General features: G+C 43.3%; 1 protein-coding gene across 7 annotated transcripts in view; it reads right to left on the reverse strand.

Annotated features, from left to right (window-relative positions):
• Positions 1–25,662, reverse strand: part of nphp4 (nephronophthisis 4) — a 461,721-nt gene that overhangs the window by 420,576 nt on the left and 15,483 nt on the right. For all 7 annotated transcript variants that reach the window (XM_057860675.1, XM_057860682.1, XM_057860654.1 and 4 more), the window contains 2 exons: positions 4,122–4,282; positions 3,885–3,949 (listed from right to left, as the gene is read on the reverse strand). In XM_057860675.1, coding sequence (XP_057716658.1) covers positions 3,885–3,949; positions 4,122–4,282 — 226 coding nt within the window. The remainder of the gene's footprint in view (positions 1–3,884; positions 3,950–4,121; positions 4,283–25,662) is intronic.

Consider the following 25,662-nt stretch of genomic DNA (forward strand, 5'->3'; position numbering starts at 1 on the left):
TTTTTTGGATAAGATAAGAGTGCAGTTATCAGATTCTTCTCTGAAGCAAGGTCAAAGCAGATGTTTAACCCAGTGTTTTTCAACAGTTGTGCCGCGAGAGATTGTCAGGTGCGCTGTGAGAAATTATCTAATATCGCTTTTTTTTTTTTTTTTTTACATCATCAAACGGAGTTGCAGTAGGAAGAAAGGAGTAGGTAGAAAGTTGAGGTCGTGTGCAGATGAGCAAGATATTCGAGCCATCAGCCCCCCTGCTGTCCGCAACAATGTGGACCCCTATACATCATTTGATTAGACTCGTTAAGTGTTGATATACACAAAAGTGTACTTTCCATTTGATCCATATGTGATGACCGTCAATCCTACCCCTGTGTTTTATTCCAACACATTGTCGTGGACAGCAAGGTGCTAATGGTTAGAAAACGGAGGAGTCCCTGAAAACGACACAAGCAGCTATCTAACAGTGCCATGGTGCCAAGCAAGCTTAAACGTCATCTCCAAACGAAACACCCATTGCTTCAAAACAAGTTGATGGACTATTTTGTACGGCTTTGTGAAAACACAGAGAAAAAGGCAACTTTTTTGAGAAAAACTACAAAGGTAAAATACTTGACCTGAAAGCTCCTTCATTCACTGCGCCCCGCCTGCCCATAGGGGGCGGTGTGACTCAGCTTCATTTATTAGAAGTTGGTGGGAGTGGAACTCTCACAAATGCTTTTGAGCACAAAGCCAGATTTACATTCAAAAAGTAGGAAAGCTGGACCGCAAATTAACAAAAAGGATTGTCTCAGGAGTGATTTGTTCAACGAGTCAAGGTAATTATTATATTTTTCGCACCATGCATGCATTTTGAAACGTTGTGGAAAAAAATCAATGGGAGAAATTAGCGGCCCTATACTTAGGTAAAATAACTGCCCGGTTTTTGCTTTTGACCAAGAATCGAGACTGTTTTACGTCCATATCTATAAAGCATTCAGTGATTTAAGCATTTATTCACAAGACTTTTGAACAGAAAAAGCCATTGTGGCAGCACCCTTATCATAACAAAGAGCTACCAGACATCATTCTTCGACATATTTACATGAATTCAAACTGCCCGTTTTTTGTTTTTTTTTTGCTTATAACCAAGAATCAAAGCTGTTTTATGTCCATATCTATAAAGACTTTAAAGCATTTATTCACAAGAATTCCAACTTAAAAAGCTCTTTGTTGTGGACTTCCGGTAAGGCGGCACCACAGTGAACTTAAAGACAAGCTGCACATTTGACATATTTACTTAAAATAAATGTTACCTGCACGGTTTCCTGTGCTTTTAACCAAGAATCGAGACTGTTTTACGTCCATATCTATAAAGAATTCTTGAATTTAAGCATTTATTCACAAAAATTTTCAACGAAAACTCTTTGTCTGTGTTTCCACTCGGTCAGCTTTGACAGCACCGCCAACAATGCTGGCTACTATGACAGCCTTGAGGTCCCAGGGAGCACCTGGTCCTACACTAACCCCTACGATGACAGCAACAAGCAAATCTTCGTTTACTTTGACCGCGTGCACCTTTGGAAGAACATCTACAGCAGCTTTCACAACAACGGCTGTATGATGCTGCCCAGGTGTCCTGGGGCTGAAGTAAGTGGCCAGCATTATTCACTTCATAAAAAAGATGAATCAAAACACCTAAAACACACATGTTTTTAGGAGCCTGGGAGGATGAGGACGGCCCGATTCTCAAGCCTGAAGGTGCTGGCCAGGTGGGAGAACTACAAGTCCGTCAAGGCCGGCTACAAGTTGACCCAGAAGGTGCTGGTGCACTCTTCGATCTAGTGGAAGAGCGTCGGGCTCATCATGGCGATCGTCAATGTCAACATAGTCGCTGGACTGAGGCTCCTCACCATGACCACGGGCAAGGAGGAAGACAGGGACACAGAGACAGGCTGGGCAGTCCTCAAGCGGCCATCTCTCCCCAAGGCCCACATGGCGTCCTTCGGAATGTTGTTGTGGGACTCCCTCATGTGCAGGAAGCACAAGAGCACCTGCTGGAGTTCCTGACGGTCCCTCTTCAACTGTTTTGGTGCGAACTTCTCCAAGGATGTGACTTCAGAGGCGAGGAAGAACAAGGCCTTGAGTGGCCGACCGGCAGGACAGGAAAAGGAGCAGAGTTGAGGATGGCAGAAAGGAGACGGTGAGGAACAGGGACTTGTACAAGTCGAGGAAGATGACCAGAAAGCGCTAAGCATAGAAAGAGGCTATGTGATTGTTGAAAGACGAGGCTTACATCCTGGTAACACCACATCGATCATTTGCTCTGCCTGAATTATAGGACTACCTTATACGCATTTTATATATATGTTTATTTAGATTTCATACTTGCACGTCACTTTTGAGATTTTAACTTATCTTGCACTGTCAAGAGATGCTATACAATTTCATTGTGTAACTGTATAATTACGATAAAGGGCTATTCTATTCTACAATAAGTTGTGATTGCAATTTATTAATAATCTATTTATATATTATTTATAATTGATGCTGCATGTTTTCCTCAAGTATTAAGTTTCTGATTGATTAAATTGAGTGATTTATTAGCTGTTGAAAACTTGCAGTAAATTTTTTTAAAAAGTGCTATTTTGGGCAAAAACTTGTAAGTCAATTATTGCTATTGATCCTGAAAATATAGGTGATTATCTCTGCAATTGGCGATTTTTGTGCATCTAGTGTAAAATCTAAGAATTCTATAGCCATTTTAAGTTTTGTTATACTTCTATAAAAAATAATCGGGATTTTATAGGGGAACGACTTTGAATTTTTTGATGCCGCTGCTCTTGGAGACTCATAATATGCTAAGATACAGTGTATCACAAAAGTGAGTATACCCCTCGCATTTCTGCAGATATTTAAGTATATCTTTTCATGGGACAACACGGACAAAATGACACTTTGACACAATGAAAAGTAGTCTGTGTGCAGCTTATAAAATAGAGTTAATTTATTTTTCCCTCAAAATAACTCAAAATATATTATTATTATACATTATTATCTAAACACCTGGCGACAAAAGTGAGTACACCCCTTAGAAACTACGTACACCCCTCAATGTCCAAATTGAGTACTGCTTGTCATTTTCCCTCCAAAATGTCATGTTACTCTTTACAGAAGTGCTGTCAGCATTGCTGCAGAGATTGAAGAGGTGGCATGGCTGTCACCCCAGGAGGAAGCCTCTTCTGGAGACGGTACACAAGAATGCCCGCAAACAGTTTGCTGAAGACATGTCAACAAAGCACATGGATTACTGGCACCATGTCCTATGGTCTGATGAGACGGGCTTTCTTGTGTACCGTCTTCAGAAGGAGCTTCCTCCAAGGGTGACAGCCATGCACACCAATTTGATGTAGAGTGCGGCGTATGGTCTGAGCACTAACAGGCTGACCCCCCACCTCTGTAGATGGCTACAAAAAGCTTCTCACTGAAGTTATATCTCTTCCGGGTAACACTAGCTATTAGGTGGTAGGGTGTCCTAACTTTTTCCTCAGTTAGAATTTGCATTTTTGTTGATACATTTGCTTTAATGAGTACAACAATGTTATTTTTTGTTGTTTACCTATAATTATGTCACTTTCATTTCCAGAAATAAAGAAAAACAAGATCAGACATTGATATGTGAAAGTTTCTTAATAAAGAATTGAATAGATGCACAAGTGACTGGACCCTAAACTCTTCCATAAGTGGGTCAAAAATTACCCATAATAGAATCAATGAATTTTATGCCATTTGGTGAAGAAAAATCACTTGTAGAATATTTAGTAATAAATTTAAGGCCACACGAGCATGATTTCATATTTGAAATATCTTGATTTTTCACTTCAATAAATAAATGACGCTAAGGTTCTTACAGTCAACAACGTCCTTCAAGAGTGGGTGGAGAAGAACTCTCGGTGACCCGTGAAGTAGATTCAGCCTAGAGGTTGAGAGGAAAACAAACAATGACTACTCTATTACAATCCACAATGGATTAAGAACAAAACATTTTCAGAACAAAATTCAAGTAGCCACCCTGATGTAACATTTTTGTCCTGCGGACAAAAGAATTAATCTCCAATTGCTTAAAATAGCTAAATTGGGATCATCACCGTCTGTCCCTGTGAGGCTCTGTCTTGTTGAAAGGAAGATCTAAAACTGCAAAGCCTTCCCCCAGGGCCAGTTGCGAACCATCTGACCTCTTTGCCAGCGCTACCAGCTCCAGAATCAACACGGTGCTAGGCATACGTAGGGATGTGTGGAAGTACAGGATCTGGAAGAGAAGGAGAATGATGTTGTCAATCCTAAAATGGGATTTGGCAGAGTAAACAATTTGCTGATCATGTGCCACAGAATTTCACAGACAAACATTCACTCAAACTCATTTTAGTCATCAGCCTCAAGTTTATTTTTGGCCAAGTGGCTGCCATTGACGACACTAGACGTCCAATCTATTTGAACTGGGAGAAGCGAATAAAATCTGACGCCGATGGTCACATTGGTACCTCAAGGTAGGAAATGAATTCATTGGTTCAAGGTGGCTTTCAACAGTTTTCAGTTTTATAGCAGATTTACAGATGAAATGCAGGGTTCCACAATATAAATGGCCCAGTGGCCCGGACGTACTTTTAAAACCATCAGCGCCACCTGAACGCTCCAACCAATGGTCTGTTGGGGCCAGTAAAAATAATGCATTGATCAAAAAGTCTTAAAAGGGAACCACGGATAGAAAGGCATGTAGTTCTTAAAAGATGAATGTTAGTACGAGTTATAATAATTTGATATTAAAACCCGTCTAAATGTTTTCATTTTAATTAAATTTTTGTAAAATTTTAAACCCAAAAAATTAACTAAAATCTCACCATTGTTGTTGACGTCGCAGGGCGGTAATGTCACATGGCCACACTGCAGACTTCCACAGTGTCACTTTTTAACTATGTAAGGTACTGATTTAAAGACGCCACAAGGTGTCCATGGCGAGTTTTAAATTAATTAGAGATCAAGCCAATGAGTGTGTTTTGTCCCTTGACTGACGCTGTAGTTTTCTTTTTATTCCCCAGTGCGGGTCCATTGTGCCTTATGTCCAATTGTATGTATTGACAGTAAGACAGCTGATAATTGCTCCAAGCATCATAGTTTGTATATTGTGACTAAATATTGCCATCCAGTGTATTTGTTGAGCTAACACCTGCAAAGCCATTGTCTGAAAGATGCTCGGCCCTGATGTGGTTAAAGACATTGCTCAAGTCCCCCTGTCTGAAAATTCTGAGCTTTTTCAAGCCTAACTGCTATAGAAATAAAAACAGAGAGTGAGAGCTGTTGAAGAATAAGGAATTTCAGCTTTGTGTTCAACTAAACAGGCTCAAGTTTCACAGTGAGTAAGTATACATACGTTACTGTAAAATTATTTTATAATTAAATATATTGTACAGAAAATAATTTTAAAACATTTTTGGTTTCTAGTGTGCTGCAAGATTTTTTTTTTCAATGTAAAAACGTGCCGTGACTCCAGAAAGATTGAAAAACACGGAATTAGACCAAAACAAAATTGTTTTCTGTACCATTTTGCAATGTAACTCAATGTGTGACAGGTGTCTAGAAAAATGCTTTCAAATGTTTTGAACAATATCTATTATTGAATTAAGAACGTTTCTGACCTTTCAAAGCTTTTTTAAGATCAAATATACTAATTAATTGCTTAAAATGTGTCTTTCAGGCTAATTTTCCGCTAGCTATTTTCATTTCAAGAAATCTGTGTAAAAATTTACTTGAAGCCCTGGCAGATAATTTCACTTATTTCTTGTAGATTTACACTGGAAACGAGGGAATTTAACAACTTTTAAGGAGGTGCGTTTTTGCAGTGTAGCTTCTCAGACACAGATAATAGGAATCTTGAGTGTCCTTATTGTCTGAACAGTTTTATTGTGGGAATGATATAGTGTGATACATTGTGGTTGTTCATAATGTTTTATTTATTAACTCACCCATGCAACAATTGGTTAAAGCAGGACTCTCACATATAACATAGTACACATCTCATGAACAATGAGATCTTGGTCTTTTTCATTTTAAGAGAGGGCAAATCATCTATGCTGTATTAAAAGTAAACTAATGAAAATTGCTGCTGTAATTTCATTATTTTAATAAGCCATGTAATTTGCTATGATCCAAGGTTTTGAATAGGCGTGATACCGGTGTGTGGCCTCCGTGTACACATCTGATGATGCTCACTGTGGTCCGGAGTGTGCTCAGAGAGCTTGTGTGTCTGCTCAGACACATGAAAAATTCGAGGGAACATTGGTCTCTCTCCTCCAACACACCTGAATCAAATAATTAGGATAATTATCAGGCTATTGGATAGCTTGCTAATGAGTTGCTCCTTAATACATAGACTAATCAGAGTTGTGGTGGCCTTTAGTGGTTGCTGCCATTACTGTGATTTAATGTAAACAGTAACGTTAGCTGCTGCTGGCTGTGTGCTGCACACATTCGCTAAGGCAGATGGGGTACTTCTAGTCGGGTACGGGGGGGCCGTGCCGCTCAATTACACTGAAGGGCAAAACATTTCACAATACTCTACGCCGTAACTGAGAAGTTAATCAAGAAATAAGGTTAATGGTTTAAATTAAGCCACATTATTACGAGCAACTCATGTTGCTATGCTCTGAAAAACATTATTACCTAGCTATCAGGAATGGCTATTGCAAGTCAGGAATAAAATATAAAAATATTTTTACTATAGGGGCTTCTTAATTTAACACGCAGAATACCAGGCTTGTTAATGTTTTCGCATTGTCAATTTTGAAAGAAACAGTAACTTCAGAATTACCTGCTACTGTACGATACTGTACGATGCCATCAAAGTTGGAGTGTCAAGCCAAATGAAATGGTCCTCCTTTCAGTTTTAAAGAGGACGCGTTGGATGACACTACACAAGCACTTTATTAAGGTTTTTGTTATCACTTGTCTATGTAAATCTGACGTTGGGAGAGAGAGTGTTTTTATCTTGGAGATGCGTGTTTGGCACCCTGGCAGGTTTTTTTAACATGAGGTTTTGACAGTTGTCATCATATTTTCAGGATGAAAGCACCGTTACGGCCCCATATCTTTTAACGGAACGGCGTTCTGGACCGTTTCGTCCCACCTTTACCCCTGAGTACAAGCAGTACAGCGTGGCATTGCCGGGATTCTATGGTCGGTATCGACAGATCCTCAAAGTCAGGTGCTATAGACTGAGTATGTCATCAGGACAACTCATACTTACTTACAACACATTCCCACCATATAGTCAAACTTTAATGGTTGGAGAAACAGTGAGTGATTTCTTGGGCAACTAGCTGATTAACCCTGGACTTGTAAATCCCATCTGGTTGACATCGACCACGCTTTTCAGCTGATCTTGTGCAAATATTAGAGACGTGCATGCCATTCCCTCAAAAGCTTTTGGCATTTGTTTCGATTCCAATGGGTCAGACAGAGGAATAATGAGACATGCCGAGACAACCATCTATTCATTTTCTACCACTTATCGGAATGGAAAAACATGCTAGACTTCCAATCCAGTCAAAATGAATCAGAGGTCTGGCGCCTTCAATGGCAGCTCGTGAGCTAACGTAAACACTATTCTAATGGAAGATATTAGTAACAACCTGTTGGTTCCTTTTTGTTTCTTGAAAGTGTGACACATTTTTAAAACGATATATCAATTCTTGGTGGTCTTGCCGCTGGACTTAAGTAGTAAAAAGTAAACAAGAAAATCCAAAGCAATGCAGATTAGAATATTTCCTTGAGGCTACCAGCTAAAGCACATGCAAATGTATAGTTCCCATACAGACGCAGGCTCACATTATAATCAGTTGCACTTTCTCGGGCATCCCTGATGATTCCAAAACAAGGGGAAAAAAACACATCCTACATAATAAAACATCTAGGGCTGAGTCAAGCAAAGAGTTCAGGTCTTACTTGTAAAATTCTCAGCTTTCCACCCAGGTTTTAGTCTCCTGACATTTAGTGGTTCTGAAATGCCTCACAGTCAGTCCTCAGGCACTAAGTGTGTGTTAGGGTGCATGTGCGTGCATGCATTTTTACTGTTCAAGAGGATAGAAGGAACACTGGACATATCCAGGCACTAGTAACAAAAAAAAAAAACAAAAAAAAAAAAAAAAACAGTTGAAGTTTGAAGTTGAAAGCCCCTGAAGTAATTTTAGAAGTCGACCGATGTGGGGTTTACAAAGGCCGATGCCAGTCGTTATCAGTTATCCTATCATATCGGCGGATATCAGGTGATCTTGAAAAAAACTCCATTTATCGGTCCGATATATCAGCAACCAAACAGTCAACCTACCAGTTATTCTATTATATTATTACTTATTTATTTTTTAGCATCATTGGTATCATTGGAACCGAAGAAAGACAAGGGCTGACGGGAGAACCATATGCTTATCAAGTCCCTTGCCCTCAGTATATCTTATATCGGCGGATATCTGGCAATCTTGAAAGAAAGTCCATCTATCGGCCCAATATATCGGCCCAAAATATATCAGTCACCCTTTAGAAAGATTATCACCCAAACAGTCAACAAAACAATTATCCTATCATACCGGCGGATATCAGGTGAGCTTGAAAAAAAAAAAAAAGTCCATCAATCAGCCCGATATATCGGCCAATAATATATCGGTCAACCTTTAGAACGATCGTCACCCAAACAGTCAACAAAACAGTTATCCTATCATATTGGCGGATATCAGGCAATCTTGAAAAAAAGTCAATTTATCGGCCTGATATATTGGTCAACCTCTAGAAAGATCCTCACCCAAACAGTCGACATAAGTTATCCTATAATATCGGCGGATATCAGGCGAGCTTGAAAAAAAGTCCATCAATCGGCCGCCAATATATCGGTCAACCTTTAGAAAGATCGGTCAAACAGTCACCATAACCGTTATCCAATTACATTGGCGGATATCAGGCAATCTTAAAAAAAAATAGTCTATCTATCAGTCCGACATATCGGCCAATAACATATCGGTCAACCCTCTTAAATGATCGTCACCCAAACAGTCAACATAACAGTTATCCTATCATATCGCCGGATTACGATTCAGAGGCAACGATTAATGTCGATAATCGAATATTGATGCACAACCCCCACTCGCTATTAGCTGTTTTTAATGTTTCGTACATTAGTTACAAAAATGGTACAAAAATCCTCTCAGGCTTAAATAAACGACTATTTCAGTATCGAGTTAACATTGGAAAAAAGTAAATTAAATACTCAAGTTCCCATTCTGTATCAGCAGCTTTAAACTACATTCAATTAATTTAATCTTGTGAATCAACCGTTAAAGTGTTAAAATTGCTCCCGCTATTCCATAATTTCCCTTGTCTACTTTCGACATGTGAAAATTTTAAAACTGTTTCATCCTTTATAGGTAGATTCAAGTCGATATTTTGCCGATTTAGGAGTATTTTAGATAAAAAGTTAATTACGTTCGCTTGGAAGGTTCACGACAACTGAGCCTTCCTGAGAAGTCTACTGCTTTAAGAGTAGACTTTAAGAGGGCTTGGAGAGTGGAGAGTGGTACTGACTGAGATTGTGGACAGGTGTCTTTTATACCGATAATGAGTTAAAACAGGTGCCATCAATACAGGTAATGAGTGGAGCCTCATTAGACCTTGTTAAAAGAAGTTAGACCTCTTTGACAGCCAGAAATCTTGCTTGTGTGTAGGTGACCAGATACTCATTTTCCACTCTAATTTGGAATTATTTAAAAATCAAACAATGTCATTTTCTGTTTGTTTTTCCACATTCCATCTCTCATGGTTGAGGTTTACCCATGTTGACAATTACAGGCCTCTCTAATCTTTTCAAGTAGGAGAACTTGGTGTTTGACTAAATACTTATTTGCCCCACTGTATATACATGTGATATCTACAGTAGCATTATGTGAGCGTAGTTTGTAGCAGCTGGGCGTTGTTTTTAGCAGCTGTCAGCAATTTTGCCTCTAGTGGCATGAGTATTGGATGTTTACTCTCGGTCCGTTCCTCATTTACGTCCCGAAGACCGCGCTGAATGGGTTTTAGTTCCGTTTAACTTAGCATATTTAAATAATCGGAATATGGATGTTTGTGAATCGTTGCCGAATCTTCAGCGGCCGAATCGTGAATAATCTAAGAATCGGAAATTTCACACACCTTTAACAGTTATCCTATCACATCGTCAGACATCAGGCAGTCTTGAAAAAAAAAAGTCCATACATCGGCCCGATATATCGGCTGACAATATATCAGTCAAACTGTAGCAAGGTCATCACCCAAACATTCAGAATAAAAGTTACCCTATCATATCGGCGGATATCAGGCGATCTTGAAAAAAAGTCCATATATATGCCCGATATATCAGCCGCCAATATATCGGTTGACCTTTATAAGATCAGAACTCAAACAGCTAACATAATTTCTTATATCAGTTATATATTGTAGCGTCACCGGGGCTGTCATCAATGGGTTAATTTATGCACCAGCACGGGACTGTCGTTGGTGTGCTGGTGCACCGGCGCGACGCTCCGATTGGTGGACTGGATTGCGTCAGTGTACATAGTTGTTGTTTTTTTTTGCATTGGTGAGGTGGCGGGAAGTGAATAAAAGAGGAAAAAGGCGCTGAGGCTCGTGTGCTGTTTTCGCGACCAAACTTCCGCTAAGCAAACGCTACATTTGGTGTCAGAAGTGGGATTGCAGGATGGCGACCACAATTGAGGAGATTGAAGATTTCATTTCACGCTTGCAAATGGAGCACGGGAGTTTGGCGAATCGGAGCAAACCGAAAGGACAACGCCACCCTGACGGAGCTAGCGAGCGTCGCTCCCCAGAACGACGAGCTGAAGCAAGTAATGAGAGGGGGCGGCTTTACGAGACGGCGTGCACCCCCCTCCCTTATCAGAGCAAGCCAAAGCAACTACGCTACTCTGACGGAGCAAGCGAGCGCCGCGCTCACAATCAGCGAGTGGAGGCGAGCAACGAGGGGGAGGGCTTTGATGGGATGAGGATCGATCCCCGTCCTTGCCATGGGGGGCGCCATTATGCGACATCAAGCATTCCCAAATGCCATGAATATAACATGGGAAGCAGTGTGCAAGCAGCAAGTGGAACTGTGGAGATGCCGAGGCAAAAAGTGATGACCAAACTGCCACGTTACAATGGTGAGGGACCGCTGGAGACTTACCTCATCCAAGTTCAAATGGCGGCACAATTTAATGGCTGGTCAAATGAAGAGACGGCGGTCCAAGTTGCTCTTGCATTGGAAGGAAATGCCCTGCAGATCCTAACTGATCTTCGGCCACAAGAACGGCTTTGTTGGCAAGCACTAAAGGGAGCTCTGCGTCAACGTTTTGGACACCGCAACTACGCTGATGATTCAAGGGACAAGCTGTTCAACCGTCATCGAAAAGGAAACGAGTGCTTGGGCGCTTATGCAGCAGACCTCCAGCTTCATGCAAGACAAGGTTACAGCACTTTCAGTTCCATGGCGCAGGAAGAACTGGCCCTGCAAGCCTTCATTCGGGGTCTTCGTCCACAGCAGCTTCAACAACATGTTCGTTTGTGCGCACCAAAGACATTGGCTAGTGCGCTCGGTGAGGCTGAGCGGGTCGAGCACATACTGTGTGACAGCAGGGCAGACTGTGGGCCAAAGCACAGAGCTCACCGCGTTGATCTAGGAGACTACGAAGATGGCCACGACGACGAAGTGGTTTGCCAAGCCGCCACCGCACCCCAGCACCGGCCGAAGTGGCGTCGCAACAAAGACAAAGAGAAGTGCTTCCGGTGCGGTGAACCCGGGCACGTCGCACGCCATTGTCCAGCTCCGGCACCGAAAACACTCGCTGACCAACAGTTAAACTAAAGAGGGGTGGCACAGCGGGAGAACTGCCACCGATCTCGTCCTCCCACACAGATTTGCTACGACTGGGTCGCCTCGGGCAAGCACATGGATTATACTTGGACTGCTGCATAAATGGGACCCTGTGTAAGGCTTTGGTGGACACAGGGTCCACCATCTCCCTCATCTGCCCTGGTACCCTGCCTGGTACCACGGCCCAAAAACCCCAAGGATGGAAACGCACCAAACTGCACATAATGACTGTCACAGGAGAACGAGCCAAGATGTGGGGCGTTAAGACTCTCACTGTGACCGTGGCTGGACAACAGGTGGACCACCAGTTCTGGTTGGCCCAAATACAAGATCCCTGCATCATTGGGCTAGACTTGCTTTCAAAATGGAAAGCAGTGGTGGACGTAGCCAGTACTGCACTAAAATTGGACTCTGAGGTGATTCCCCTGCAAACGGCTGGCGGAAAAGGACTGCGACACACGTCCATGCCATCGGCGATTAGAAGGCACGATGGACCACAAGCCACGAGACCGAATCCACTACCACCATCCGCTGAGACCAAGCAAGCCATCGAGGAGCTGTACCGACGGAGCAGTGATGGTTTAGAAAGCGGCCAGCGTCACTAGTTGAAGGAGCTGTTGGACTGCTTCGCTGACATCTTTGCCGCCAAAGACAAAGACTGCACGCACACCGGCTTGGTTCAGCACGAGATAGATACCGGGGATGCAAGCCCCATTCGCCTTCGGCCTCGGCGCCTTCCCTTCGCCAAGCGTGCTACAGCCGAAAAACAAATTCAAGAGATGTTGGAGGCGGGAGTAATCGAGGCATCGTCCAGCCCATGGGCAGCCCCAGTAGTTCTGGTCAAGAAAAAAGATGGCACTTGGCGATTCTGTGTAGACTATCGGCGGCTCAATAAAGTTACACGCAAGGACTCTTACCCCCTGCCGCGTATCGACGATGCCCTTGACTACGTCGCCGGCTCCTGCTGGTTCAGCTCTCTTGACCTGCGGAGCGGATATTGGCAGGTGGAACTAGCCCCAGAGGCACGACCAAAGACTGCATTCTCCCTGGGACAAGGATTATGGCAGTTCAGAGTTATGCCATTTGGACTTTGCAATGCTCCAGCCACCTTTGAACGTCTGATGGAGAAAGTGCTCATTGACATTCCACGCAGCCGCTGTGTTGTCTACTTGGATGACCTTCTAGTCCATGCAGCTAACTTCCAGAGCGCGCTGAGCCACCTACGGGAGGTGTTCGACGCGATCAGACAAGCTGGGCTTCGTCTCCACCCCAAGAAGTGCAACCTGTTTAGACGAGAGACGTCATTCTTGGGCCACGTCATCAATGCGGCGGGGGTGGCCACCGACCCAGCTAAGACAGCGGCCGTGAAAGACTGGCCGGTGCCGGGGAATGTCAGTGAGCTGCGCAGTTTTTTGGGCCTGGCGTCCTACTACCGTCGATTCATTCGGGACTTCGCCTCCATTGCCAGCCCTCTGCACAAATTGACGCAAAAGGGGCAAGTGTTTCAGTGGACTGAGGACTGTTGCCGGGCCTTCACCAGACTCAAGAGAGCCTTAATTGAAGCTCCAGTGTTGGCCTACCCCGACCTCCAGCGACCATTTATAGTGGACACTGATGCTAGTAACGTTGGCATAGGGGCAGTGTTGTCACAAGAAGGCGAGCACGGTGAGCAAGTCGTCGCCTACTATAGTCGTGCCCTCAGCCGGCCTGAACGAAATTACTGTGTCACACGGAGGGAACTGCTGGCTGTGGTCTTGGCACTGCGCCGGTTCCGGCCATATTTGTATGGGCAAAAATTCCTTCTGCGCACTGACCACGCCTCGCTCACCTGGCTTCTTACTTTCCGGGAGCCCGAAGGACAGCTCGCTCGGTGGATGGAGACGCTGCAGGACTACGACTACGAAATCCATCATCGTCCAGGGCGTCAACACACCAACGCTGATGCCCTGTCACGGCGGCCCTGCAATGACTGCCGACACTGCCAACGCCAGGAGGAACGAGAACCGGTGGCCACAGTGGCAGTGGCACATCGAGAAGCAGCCGCGGCCGAAGAGAATACTCTCGGCCGGGGTGGGGCACACGACCGAGCGACAGCGACGGCTCCCAACATGGTTGAGGTTGACCTGGTGACGTTACGACACGCCCAAGAAGGGGACCCCGTTCTCAGCCGTGTTCGAGGATGGCTGGAGGCCGACCAGCGTCCAGCGTGGGCGGCCATCGCTATGCTCGACCAAGAGACTAAGGCACTCCATTCGCAGTGGGCTGGCCTTGTCATCCGTGACAACCTTCTCTACCGTTGCTGGAAGAATCCTGCTGGCACCCGTGATATCCTCCAACTCCTGGTGCCTCGTAACCTGAGGATGCAAGTCCTCCAGCTCGTCCATGGCTCGGCCGGAACGGGTCACTTCGGCGTCACCAAGACCCTGCTGCGCCTCCGTTCCCGATTCTACTGGCCAGGATGTCGCCTAGATGTTGAACTCCATGTGCACCGCTGTGACACTTGCACAGCACAGAAGGGGCCAGGCCAACGCTCGCATGCCCCCCTGCAACAGTACCAGGTGGGGGCACCCATGGAGCGTGTGGCCGTTGACATCCTGGGCCCCTTTCCAGTCACCGAACGAGGAAATCGATATGTCTTGGTGGCCATGGACTATTTTACCAAATGGCCTGAAGCCTATGCTGTCCCTGACCAGAGCGCCATCACTACCGCCGAACATCTGGTCAATGAGATGTTCTGCAGATTTGGTGCCCCAGAGGAATTGCATAGTGACCAGGGGCGGAACTTCGAGGCTAAGGTCTTCAGTGAGGTCTGCAAGCGACTCGGAATCAAGAAGACCCGTACTACGCCACTGCACCCCCAGAGTGATGGTTTGGTGGAACGTTTTAACCGCACTCTGGCCACTCAACTTGCCATCTTGACCAGCCGTCAGCAACGTGATTGGGACTTACATCTACCTCTGGTCCTATGGGCATATCGCTCGGCGGTTCAGGAGTCCACTAAATGCACTCCCGCGGCTCTCATGTTCGGGCGAGAGCTCCGCACTCCTGTTGACCTGGTGTTTGGATCCCCTCCTGAGCCAGAGGTGGTGGGCGAGGCCGGAATGGATTACTATGGCCATCTGCGAGACAGACTACGAGAGGTTCACGACGTAGCCCGACAGACCCTCGGCCAGGCTGGCGTTCGCCAGAAGAGGGCATATGACGTCCGCTGTAGAGGGGAAGACTTCGCTGTCGGCGCACAGGTTTGGATCTACAGCCCAGAGCGAAAGCGGGGATTGTCCCCAAAACTCATGAGCCACTGGGTGGGACCGTGCACTGTTCTGGAGAAACTGTCGGATGTGGTGTATCGAGTACAGACATTGAGGAGGAACCGGGTGGTCGTCCTCCATCGGGACCGGCTCGCCCCTTATCAACCCCGGGCAACTCCAGAGATGGAGGCCAGTCTGGAGGAACGGGCTGAGAACTCTCGGACATCTCCTACGCCGGCTGGAGTAGAGACGGGGCGTCCTCGGCGGCACCGCAGACTTCCTTTCCGGTTACAGGATTACATTCTGGACGCTACGGTTGCTGGGGACAACTAACCGGCTAGGTGGGGGCTGTGTAGCGTCACCGGGGCTGTCATCAATGGGTTAATTTATGCACCAGCACGGGACTGTCGTTGGTGTGCTGGTGCACCGGCGCGACGCTCCGATTGGTGGACTGGATTGCGTCAGTGTACATAGTTGTTGTTTTTTTTTGCATTGGTGAGGTGGCGGGAAGTGAATAAAAGAGGAAAAAGGCGCTGAGGCTCGTGTGCTGTTTTCGCGACCAAACTTCCGCTAAGCAAACGCTACAATATTAACCGATGGCCAAGCTTGAAAAAAGTCTGTATATCGTGCCGACATATTGGTTGACCTTTAATTTTGTTTAATTTTTCATTCAATAAACAAAAACTGAATACAATGAATAATCAATCCACGGGACCAAAAGTCGGTGGAGTAGCCAAAAACTTGACTCACGTTTTTTCTTAGCACAACGTCATTAAGGGTGGGAAGGTAGCTCACGATATGATTTGATTTGCGATACAAGCTCAAGATGAGCTACCCAGAGGTTCCTGCTGGGCGTCAACAGATATATGGACGTTTTTTTCCCAATATCAGCCATTGGCCGATAAACATAAAAAAATATTTTAAAAATCCGATAATTAAGGATTTTGTTTGGGCATCTGTGGCTGCCGCTGACTAACGGTAGGACCCTGCTACAGGACGCTTCAGGCCTGCCTGTTTCGTAAATATTGTAAGATTTTTTTTATCCTGCATGAGAGAATACGTAATGTTGGTTTAGCCTCTTAAGGTGTTTACTGAGTGATCCTTACACTCTAAATGTAACTTGTAGCGTTAGCATTAGCTTTACAAGTGCCTTTCATAATCTATGCGTTTAAAAAAAAAAGAAACTATATCGGCTTACTAAACTGGCAATCGTCTGAAATTTTTTTTTAGATAGCGGTTTCGGCATCAGCATTTGAAAATCCCAGATCGGTCAACTTCTAGTTCCTACCCCAAGTTCCTACCCAAGGCTGTCTACATGTTAACTATTCAATTTGACGATAATGTTTTGTTTCGATATTTGTGCGTCCCAACTCATGCATCTCAACTGATTTTTGATTTTCTCAACTGATTTTTGAGGAAAATCAATTGTGAATTGTTTGTAAGTGTTGGCAACAAAGTCCTAGATGCAGTGGACTGCGGCCAAATCCTGGACTTTCTGGGATTACAATTTGAAAACGGCACCCGCCGCACAAAAGCGGCCGGTTGACTTGCCATCTGCTACGAAAGCTCATTAGCCCGAAACAACCTAGAGGAGGACTTTAAACTGCTAAGTGCGTTGATAAATGAACCCGTGTCAGGCGCCGCGTTACGTCTTTGGCGAGGTATGACACTCCGTTGGGTAAATGCAACGAGCTCGTGAAATCCTCTGTGTGAAAAAGTCTTATGATTGATGGACAAAGGAGCCGCTATGGCAGCACAGAGAGGCTTTCCGGCTACCTCTGTGCTTAATTCCTTTTCCCAGCTGGCACACCACAGAGGGAGTGAGAGAGAGCGCTATACACTTCAATTATACATGGGCCGGTGGGGGCCAAGTCTGTGAGGCCTGCTGGAGAACTGATCAATATTTCAGCTCCAAAGGGACAAAACATCTAGCGAAGCAGCTGCTGCTTAACAGCTTTACACATTGAAGTGGCACACCCAGCAACGCGCAACTATACACTGGGAAGTTAAGGGAATTAAATGGCCGCATTGCCTAATGTCAAAGTTAAAGTGGGTGAGAGTGAGATGTGACGCTGTTATACTGTTTTGGGCTTTTGTTGGTTGTTGGAGATGTTAGTGGCGGGCAATATGGGAAAATTAGTCCATCCCGATACGGGCTATCATGATGGTCCCGATGTAATGTATTTTTTTTTAATCTTTTGATGAAAAAAAAAAACACACACAACCAGGGGCGGAAAACGATAAAAAAAGGCAGACCGGGGTGGAGGTCCCTCTTTTTAAAAAGGGGGACTGGAAGGTGTGTTCCAATTAAAGGGGATCACACTCCTCAGCCTCCTTGGTAAGGTCTACTCAGGGGTACTGGAGAGGAAGGTCCATCAGGAAGTTGAATCTAGGATTCAGGAAAAGCAGTGTGGTTTTCATCCGGGCCGCGGAACAGTGGATCAGCTCTATACCCTCAGCAGGTTTCTCGGAGGGGTCATGGGAGTTCGCCCAACCAGTCTACATGTGTTTTGTGGACTTGGAGAAGGCATTCGACGGTGTCCCTCAGGGTGTCCTGTAGTGGGTGCTCCAGGAGTATGGGGTATCGGTTGGCTGCTGTCAGAGTTTGGTCCATGTAGCCATTGGTAAGTCGAATCGGTTTCCAGTGAGGGTTGGACTCCGTCAAGGCTGCCCTATATCACTGGTTCTGTTCATAACTTTTATTGATAGACTATCTAGGGGCAGTCGAGGTGTTGAGGGGGTCCTATTTGGTGGCCTCAGTATTGCATCTCTTTTTTTGCAGATGATGCAGGGTTGTTGGCTTAATCAAGCAGCGATCTTCAACTCGGGTCGGGATGATAATCAGCCCCTACAAATCCGAGAACATGGTCCTCAGTCGGGAAAAGGTGTTATGCCCTCTCCGGGTCAGGGATGAGGTCCTTCCCCAAGTAGAGGAGTTAAAGAATCTCGGAGTCTTGTTCACGATCGACGGAAAAAAATGGAACAGGAAATCGATAGGCGGCTCGGTGCCGTGTCTGCAGTAATGCTGACTCTGCATCAGTCTGTCGTGGTGAAGAGGGAGCTGAGCTGAAAGGCCAATTCATGAGCTATGCAATGAGGTATGAGATATGAGATGCGATTTGGGTTGAGATGTGCTATAAGACACGATACGAGATGAGATATGTGATGCGATATGGGATATGAGATGCAACATGAGATATGTGATGAGCTATGCAATAAGAGATGAGATATGAAATATGAGATGCAACATGAGGTGAGATACAATGCGAGATGAAATGAGCGATGCGAGGCGAGATGCGATGTGAGATCCGGTGGTTGATGTAATGCAAGATGCGAGATACAATATGAGATGCGATATGAGGTGACATGCGATATGAGAGTTGATATAAAATGCGATACGAGATGAAATATGTGATGTGAAATGGGATGTGATATGAGATGCAATATGAGATGTGTGATGAACCATGCAATATGAGATGAAATATGAGATGATATGAAATATGAGATGCAGTATGAGGTGAGAAGCAATACGAGATGAAATGAGAGATGCGAGGCGAGATTCGGTGCGAGATACGGTACGAGGTGCTAGATGAGGTGAGATATAAGACGTGTGAGATGAGATGAGATATGAGATGTGATACAAGATGTGATATAGGACAGGGGTTTTCAACCCAGTCCTCAAGGCACACTGTGGGTCCTGGTTTTTGTTCCAGCCGATCCAGCAGAGACAGTTGAACCAATGAGGCTTCTGCTAAAACAAGCCACACCTGACTGCAATCAACTGATTGCACTTGTAAAACACCAGATTGGGGAAAAAGTGTTGTCATCTTGTTTGGTAAGAATGAAATCCTGCACCCACAGTGTGCCTTAGTGGAATAGGTTGGGAACCCCTGATATAGGATATAGGATGCAACATGAGATGAGCTATGCGGTGAGATATGTAATGAGATATGAAATGTGAGCAGCGATATGAGGTAGGTGCAATATGAGATACGATACGAGATGAAATATAGGTAACAAGATGCGATGCGAGATGCTAGGCGAGAATCGAGACATGAGATGAGATATAATATGATCCTTTCTCAATTCCCCATTGTAGAAATTCAGCTATTGCAGCAGCATCAAACAGCATACAGTCAAAAGTATAAAATATAAAAAAACAATAAAAAACTGAAACGCTAAAAAAAGACTAAAAGTTGATAAAACCTCCGTCCAATGACAATATGATGTTCACAGTTATCCACGACAAACAGCAAATCAAGAGCAAATACATATGTGGTTTGCAATGTGAGGCCAATGACACAGGCAGAGCAGAAACAGTTGTCCTGATTTATAGAAACTAACATCCCCTGCTGTTTCACATCCAGCTCGTGAAAATGTTTGAAAGGGAAAACCAGCTATGTTATGCTCATTTTAATATTGAGAGATGAGAAGTTATTTGTTTTGGAATGTGAGTTGTATTCTTTTCATTCAGAATGATGCTGTGTAGATTAGGAGTGTGACAATTAGGAGTAGGAACCTCTAGGTAGCCCACGATATGATACGATTTGCGATACAAGGCTCGCGATAATGATTAAGGTGCATTGTGTTACGAGTTTAAGTGTATGCCATCCCTGCAGTGCAGGGTGTCGTGCTCCTCTGACTCAAAGTCAACTGCGAAAGAATTTGACACGACTGTAAACAAAAAAAAAGCACAAACAATCAAGAAAATTGAGGATTTAATTAATAGCTTGAAGAAAACATTCTTCAATTCCAGGACGTTGCTGGCGTTCAGCCAAGGACATGCAGCAATACAACAAGAAGCCTCGAAATGTCTTTTGTGATCACTAGCGTCGACATGAAATTAATCGCACCTCTTTTGTAAGCAGTGGAGAAAAGGGCATAGCTTCATCTGTTGTGGCTGCCGAGCAGACACGCCCGAACGGACGTCAGTCGCGATTGCAGTCAAAGCGATTTGCAAAGTATGAAGTTTTCTTCAGCTGATAGATTTTTCATCCATGGGAAAATGGCTTTGAGAAGCTACATCACTGGCAGGTCTTTGTTCTAACGACATGTACATGTGATTCTCCTATTTAGTTCAAACCAAAGTTTAGAGAAAATTTGGCTTTTTATCCAAAGCTCAAATTATGTTGCAGGCCAAGGAAGACATCCGTGGCTCCTCCATGTGAAGACAGTGAATTGAGGGGATCACAATGAGAAATATTATGGTGCGAGTAGCATTCCTCGTCTGCCTATTGCTCCCTGTTGAGCCACTCTGTGCCATTTAAGACGCAACATTGCCCTCTGCTGGTTAATCCTTTCCTTGGCGTTAGTACTGAAGGGAAAATATATTTTGTCAGTAGTGGGAAAGCATCCAATTTTTGGTTTTCAGTTAAATTGCTGCTTAATATTTTGTCTTTTGTTATTTTGTGAGATGCCCTCAGGTGATTATGAGATAAATACATTGCTTGGCAATTAGGGGTGCCAGAATTAACAACTGATCAATAAAATAAATAAACTGTTTTGATAGTCAATGAATGTTTAGAGATATTGTTGACTACTACTCACTGCCTCTTAATAGTAAATACAGAATTTGACTTTTCATTTTGTCTGAAGTTTTTGTAACGTTGGTCGGTGAGTTGGCCGTATTGGCTGGTTTGTTGATTGCAATGGCTGCAGCAATCGATTATGTAAATAATCAATTAATCTATTCAATTCAATTCAATTTTATTTGTACAGCCCTGGATCACAACAACGTTGTCTCAAAGGGCTTTGCAGAGGCAATATGATACACAATCAGAAACAGCAAATGAAGCAACAAAGATGAATTAATAAATTCAAGTCCTGGGTATCCCCCATCCTTAAACCCTCCATGTTGGCAAGGAAAAACTCCAAAAACTCCAGAGTCTTTGGGAGAAAATGAGAAACCTTGGGGAGTACCACAGTCAGGAGAGATCCACTTCCAGGACCGATAGACAGGAAGCCCCAGGACTGCTAATGGGAATTAGCAGGCGAACTACAGTCCGTAAAGATGCAGTGGAGTAAAGGAACAAGAAGAGGTCCATCTAGCCAGATGAGATCAGTTGGTTTGTTCGAATAATCAAGTCATCGGACGAGGAACATTTAATGTGTTATAGAATAAATTTTAGGAGATTTTGCACTTTCAAAAGGGCATTCAATGTGAATACAAAATAAAATGCCCTCGTGTTTTTTCAAACAATGCAGAATTGCACTTTAATTTCACAAGAGCAATAAATGCATTTAAAAATAAAATACCTGAGCTTAGTCTCAAACGGTATGGAAAAAAATTAATAAATGAGGATTGAAGTACAACAAAAGAACAATTGGCTAACTTGTAGAGGTGTGCATCGGCACTGCCCTCACGATTCGATTCGATTACGATTCGGAGGGCCACGATTCGATTCAGAGGGTCACGATTCGATTTGGTTCGACTCGGCAATGCATCACGATGCCTTAAAGCCTTGGATGCATTAAAATTCTAAAGCAAAGCATATTTTTCGTGAATCATGAGGCAACACAAGCGGTCAGACATTAAACAACTTTTTATTGGCTCTTGTGTCACTCCTGGTTGAAGTCAAATGAAAATACTTTCAGATATATAGTCAATGGGAAAACCCATTGGCAGTGTATCAAATACTTGTTCTCCCCACTGTATATTAAAAAAAAAAACAGATCAAAGCATTTAATTGGTGCTTTGAATGAGACCAGGGCTTTCTCTTTCTTTTTTACACACAGTAGCAGCCTTTCACACAGTGCAACATCTGAACTCCTGTGCAAAACCAGTAATAACAGTCACTGTATTTTAGTCACAACGACCCATCAATAAAAATATTCTAGTAAATATTAAAGAAAACGACAAAGAAAATATTGTAGTGCAGCAGCATCTTTATCGCAATATCAATCCAGGGATCAGTTCAGTTGCAAACAGAACATCTACTAAATTGCAATGTAGAACAAAAGTAAAATGTGGGCCTAGCCCACTATATATGTGCAATCAACTTAGAAATGCAATCAGTAACTACCACATAACAATAAAAAAAATAATGAATTAAAATGAAGTGCAGCAGCATTTTAGCAGCCATAAGAATCTGTTTCAACATGAGGAAATATCAGTTTTTTGCAATCGAGAGAGCAGAGAGATAGTAGGGGTTAGATCGGGCCTAAAAAATATAGCCCGAGCCGACACGGCCCTCTGGTATTTAAGCCCGACCCGGCTTGGAGTGACGGTGAAAAAAAAAAAAAAAACGCAGCAGCAGCAATTTATTTTCATTTCTTGGCAGAAAAAACATAAGTTTTCTTAATGTTTAATGTTTCTTAATGTTTAAATAGTCTACATATTTTTATGATCATTATAAAAGCATTTTCACAATGAAATAATGCTGGGAAAGTTTAATATAAAAAAAAAACATGTGATTTTGCAGACAGATAAGAAGATTCAAAAGGATCACATTTGTGTTTCCTTTGTGTGATTAAAAAAAGTGTCTTTCGTAACGAATTCTCAGTTGGCAGGAAAAAAAAGCAAGTTTTCTTAATGTTTAAATAGTCTACATATTTTTATGATCATTATAAAATATTTACACAACGAAATAACGCTGGGAAAGTTTAATATAAAAAAAAAAAAAAAAAAACATGCGATTTTGCAGACACATAGAGGAGAAGATTCAAAAGGAACGCATTTATGTTGCCTTTGTGTGCATAAATAAAAGTGTCTTTCGTAACGAATCGCAAGCGCCACAGCGGAGGAGAAGAAGAAAAAGCGGGCGGCGCCACTGCTTCACGTGCGTGCACAATACAGAGAGCTCACAATACAGAGAGCCATAATTTATTAGTCCGGCGCGGCGGCCTGACCCGACCCGACCCGACCCGAACGTGAATGCTTAACATTTTGGGCCCAACCCGACCCGTTCGGGTTCGGGCACAAGATCTAACCTCTAAGAGATAGGACATAACATAACAATTGCTGAAGTGGAGAAAGAGGGAGCGAGGAAGATTATTGATGCACCTAAGACATTGAAAGCAGACATCTGGAGACATTTTGGCTTCTACGAGGTTGGTGGAAAACTTGACCAGAGTTATGCAGTGTGTAAAAAATTAAACATGAGAATAATAATACAAATGGGGAAACCAAATCCGTTGCATAACCGGAATTGCGCAGGGAAGATTTTTGAACGTACTTAAATATTTTAAAATGCGCTGAATTGATTCGGCTTGTTGCCCGCATCAAATCGAATCATCCATGCCCCGCATCGGGATGCATCGCCGCATCGATTATTGTTGACACCATTACTAACTTGCATAGCAAATGTCCGCTTTTTTTACAACGCTCTTAACAAATCGTTCAAACACATATTCCGACAAAAAAAAAACTGCTAAATATACTTTTAAAATAAATAACAAATGCATAGACAAACATATTAGCTCAAACAAAAACGTATTTTGGTCTTAACAGGGAGCAGCTGGATTTAGCCATTTAGACAAGTTATGGCATATTGCCTATTGCCACTAGAAGGCAGTCTATCCACCCAAATACATAAAACTAAATGCAACCCTTTAATAACAAACCATAACGTCACTAACTAAACGAATCCTCGGAGCAGCAAACTTTGATTCGAAGCTTTTTTTCCTAATCAAATTACTTGAGTTAATCGATTAATCGTTGCAGCAATAGTTGGTTGGTTGGTCGGTCGGTCGCGTTGTTGGGTCGGTCGGTCGAGTTGGTCGGTCGGTTAGTTGTGGTGGTTGGTCAGTTGGTTGGATAGATGGTTAGTCGGTCAGTTGTGTTGGTTGGTCGGTTGGAATGGTTATGACTATCAGCCAGACGCTTTTAGGTTGCGCAGGCATCCGCCAAGTTGAGAAACAATTAGTCCTTCTATAGATATGAAAATAGGTGTTTTATACAATTATCAAATTAATTTCTTGATAATTACTTCTTAAATAGTGTTGATGGAATGGTTAACACCGACTCTGAATCTTGTTCAATTTCTGCTCACACGCTGTCCATGCAAATCATAATTACTTTCACTGATCATCACAAAACTTTCCTATTTATTAAGAGTCATTAGAACAAACATTGAGTAAGGAAGGGTCATTTGAATCACCGAGTGCAGCTTTGAATACATATCAGCACCGATCTGTGCGTGCTCTTTTCTCCAAAGTAAAGCCTAATTAATAAATTGAGCAGAAATCCTCTCTGTTAAGACGTCTTGACTTGCAGGAGGAAGGCCCGTTTCTCTTATATCATTGCGCATCTTTGCCTTTCTCACAATATTAAAACTAATCCATCAAAGCTGGCTATGCAGCCCTGCAGTATTATTTGGATATCAAGCAGCAATTTGCCACTCATAAATACATGTTAGAATGTGTTATTGCAGCACAACAAAGGCGGGCCCAGCCCACTTGATCATCCCAATAGGATGTGATATGATTTGTTTTATATTACAGCACAGCACCACGAGATACGAATGCTCCGGTGTACGAAAAATAAATTTAACGAAAAGTTTTTCGAAGCTATTGCGCTTTTTATTACGTATAAGGATTTAGCTTACAAAAGATAATAAGTACTGTAATAGATCATTCGTTGTCCATCTTTTTATTATAATAAGCAGACGAGGCATGAAAATCGTGCTCAAACATTGAACGAACAGTTTTTACTCTACCAGTTGCGCGGGGTAGAGTCCTGTGGCCTGATGGGTAACCTCATTGCATGCTGGGAAATAGAAATCCAACCCTAATACCACTACTACATTTGATTAAGATGTAATATAAGATGTAACACGAGATGAGATATGAGATGAGATGCGAGATGAAATTAGAAATTAGATGAGACATAGGATATGAGATGTGACACAAGACACGAGATGAGACATGAGATGAGATGTGATACGAGATGTGATATGAAATGAGATGCAATTTGAGATGGGATACGAAATGCGATGCGAGATGCGATACGAAATATGAGATATACGATGAGATATTAATTGATATGAGATGTGATACAAGTTTAGAGGTGAGATGCTTGATAATTACCTGTCTTATTCTAAAAAGCAGACAAGGCATGAAAATCGTTGTCAAACGTTGAACTAAACTTGTATCACTTGTATCATTTGAGATGTTTGAGGTAATCTCTGCTTGCTGGGTAAAAGAGGTCCAACTCCTAATACCACAACTACATTTGACTAAAAATTCAGCCTGAACGATATATCATTTAAACATCGCCATCGCGATGTGCGTGTGCGCAATAGTCCCATCGCAAGCACGTGCGATAGTTTTTTTTTTTTTTTAATCCACATACAGTGGGGAGAACAAGTTTTTGATACACTGCCAAAGTGTATCAAATACTTGTTCTCCCCACTGTACGCCTTGCTTTCTGGTCTGCGCACAGCCTCAGACCCTCCCTCTTCCAGCCCTTTGTTCCTCTCAGTCACTGCGGCGCTTGCTTATTAAAGTTAACGCTGGCTTTGATCTGGCCAAAGAAGCAGACTTCACACGGGCATCTGT

Source organism: Corythoichthys intestinalis, chromosome 2, assembly GCF_030265065.1.
Source record: "Corythoichthys intestinalis isolate RoL2023-P3 chromosome 2, ASM3026506v1, whole genome shotgun sequence".
NCBI classification, from domain to species: domain Eukaryota; kingdom Metazoa; phylum Chordata; class Actinopteri; order Syngnathiformes; family Syngnathidae; genus Corythoichthys; species Corythoichthys intestinalis.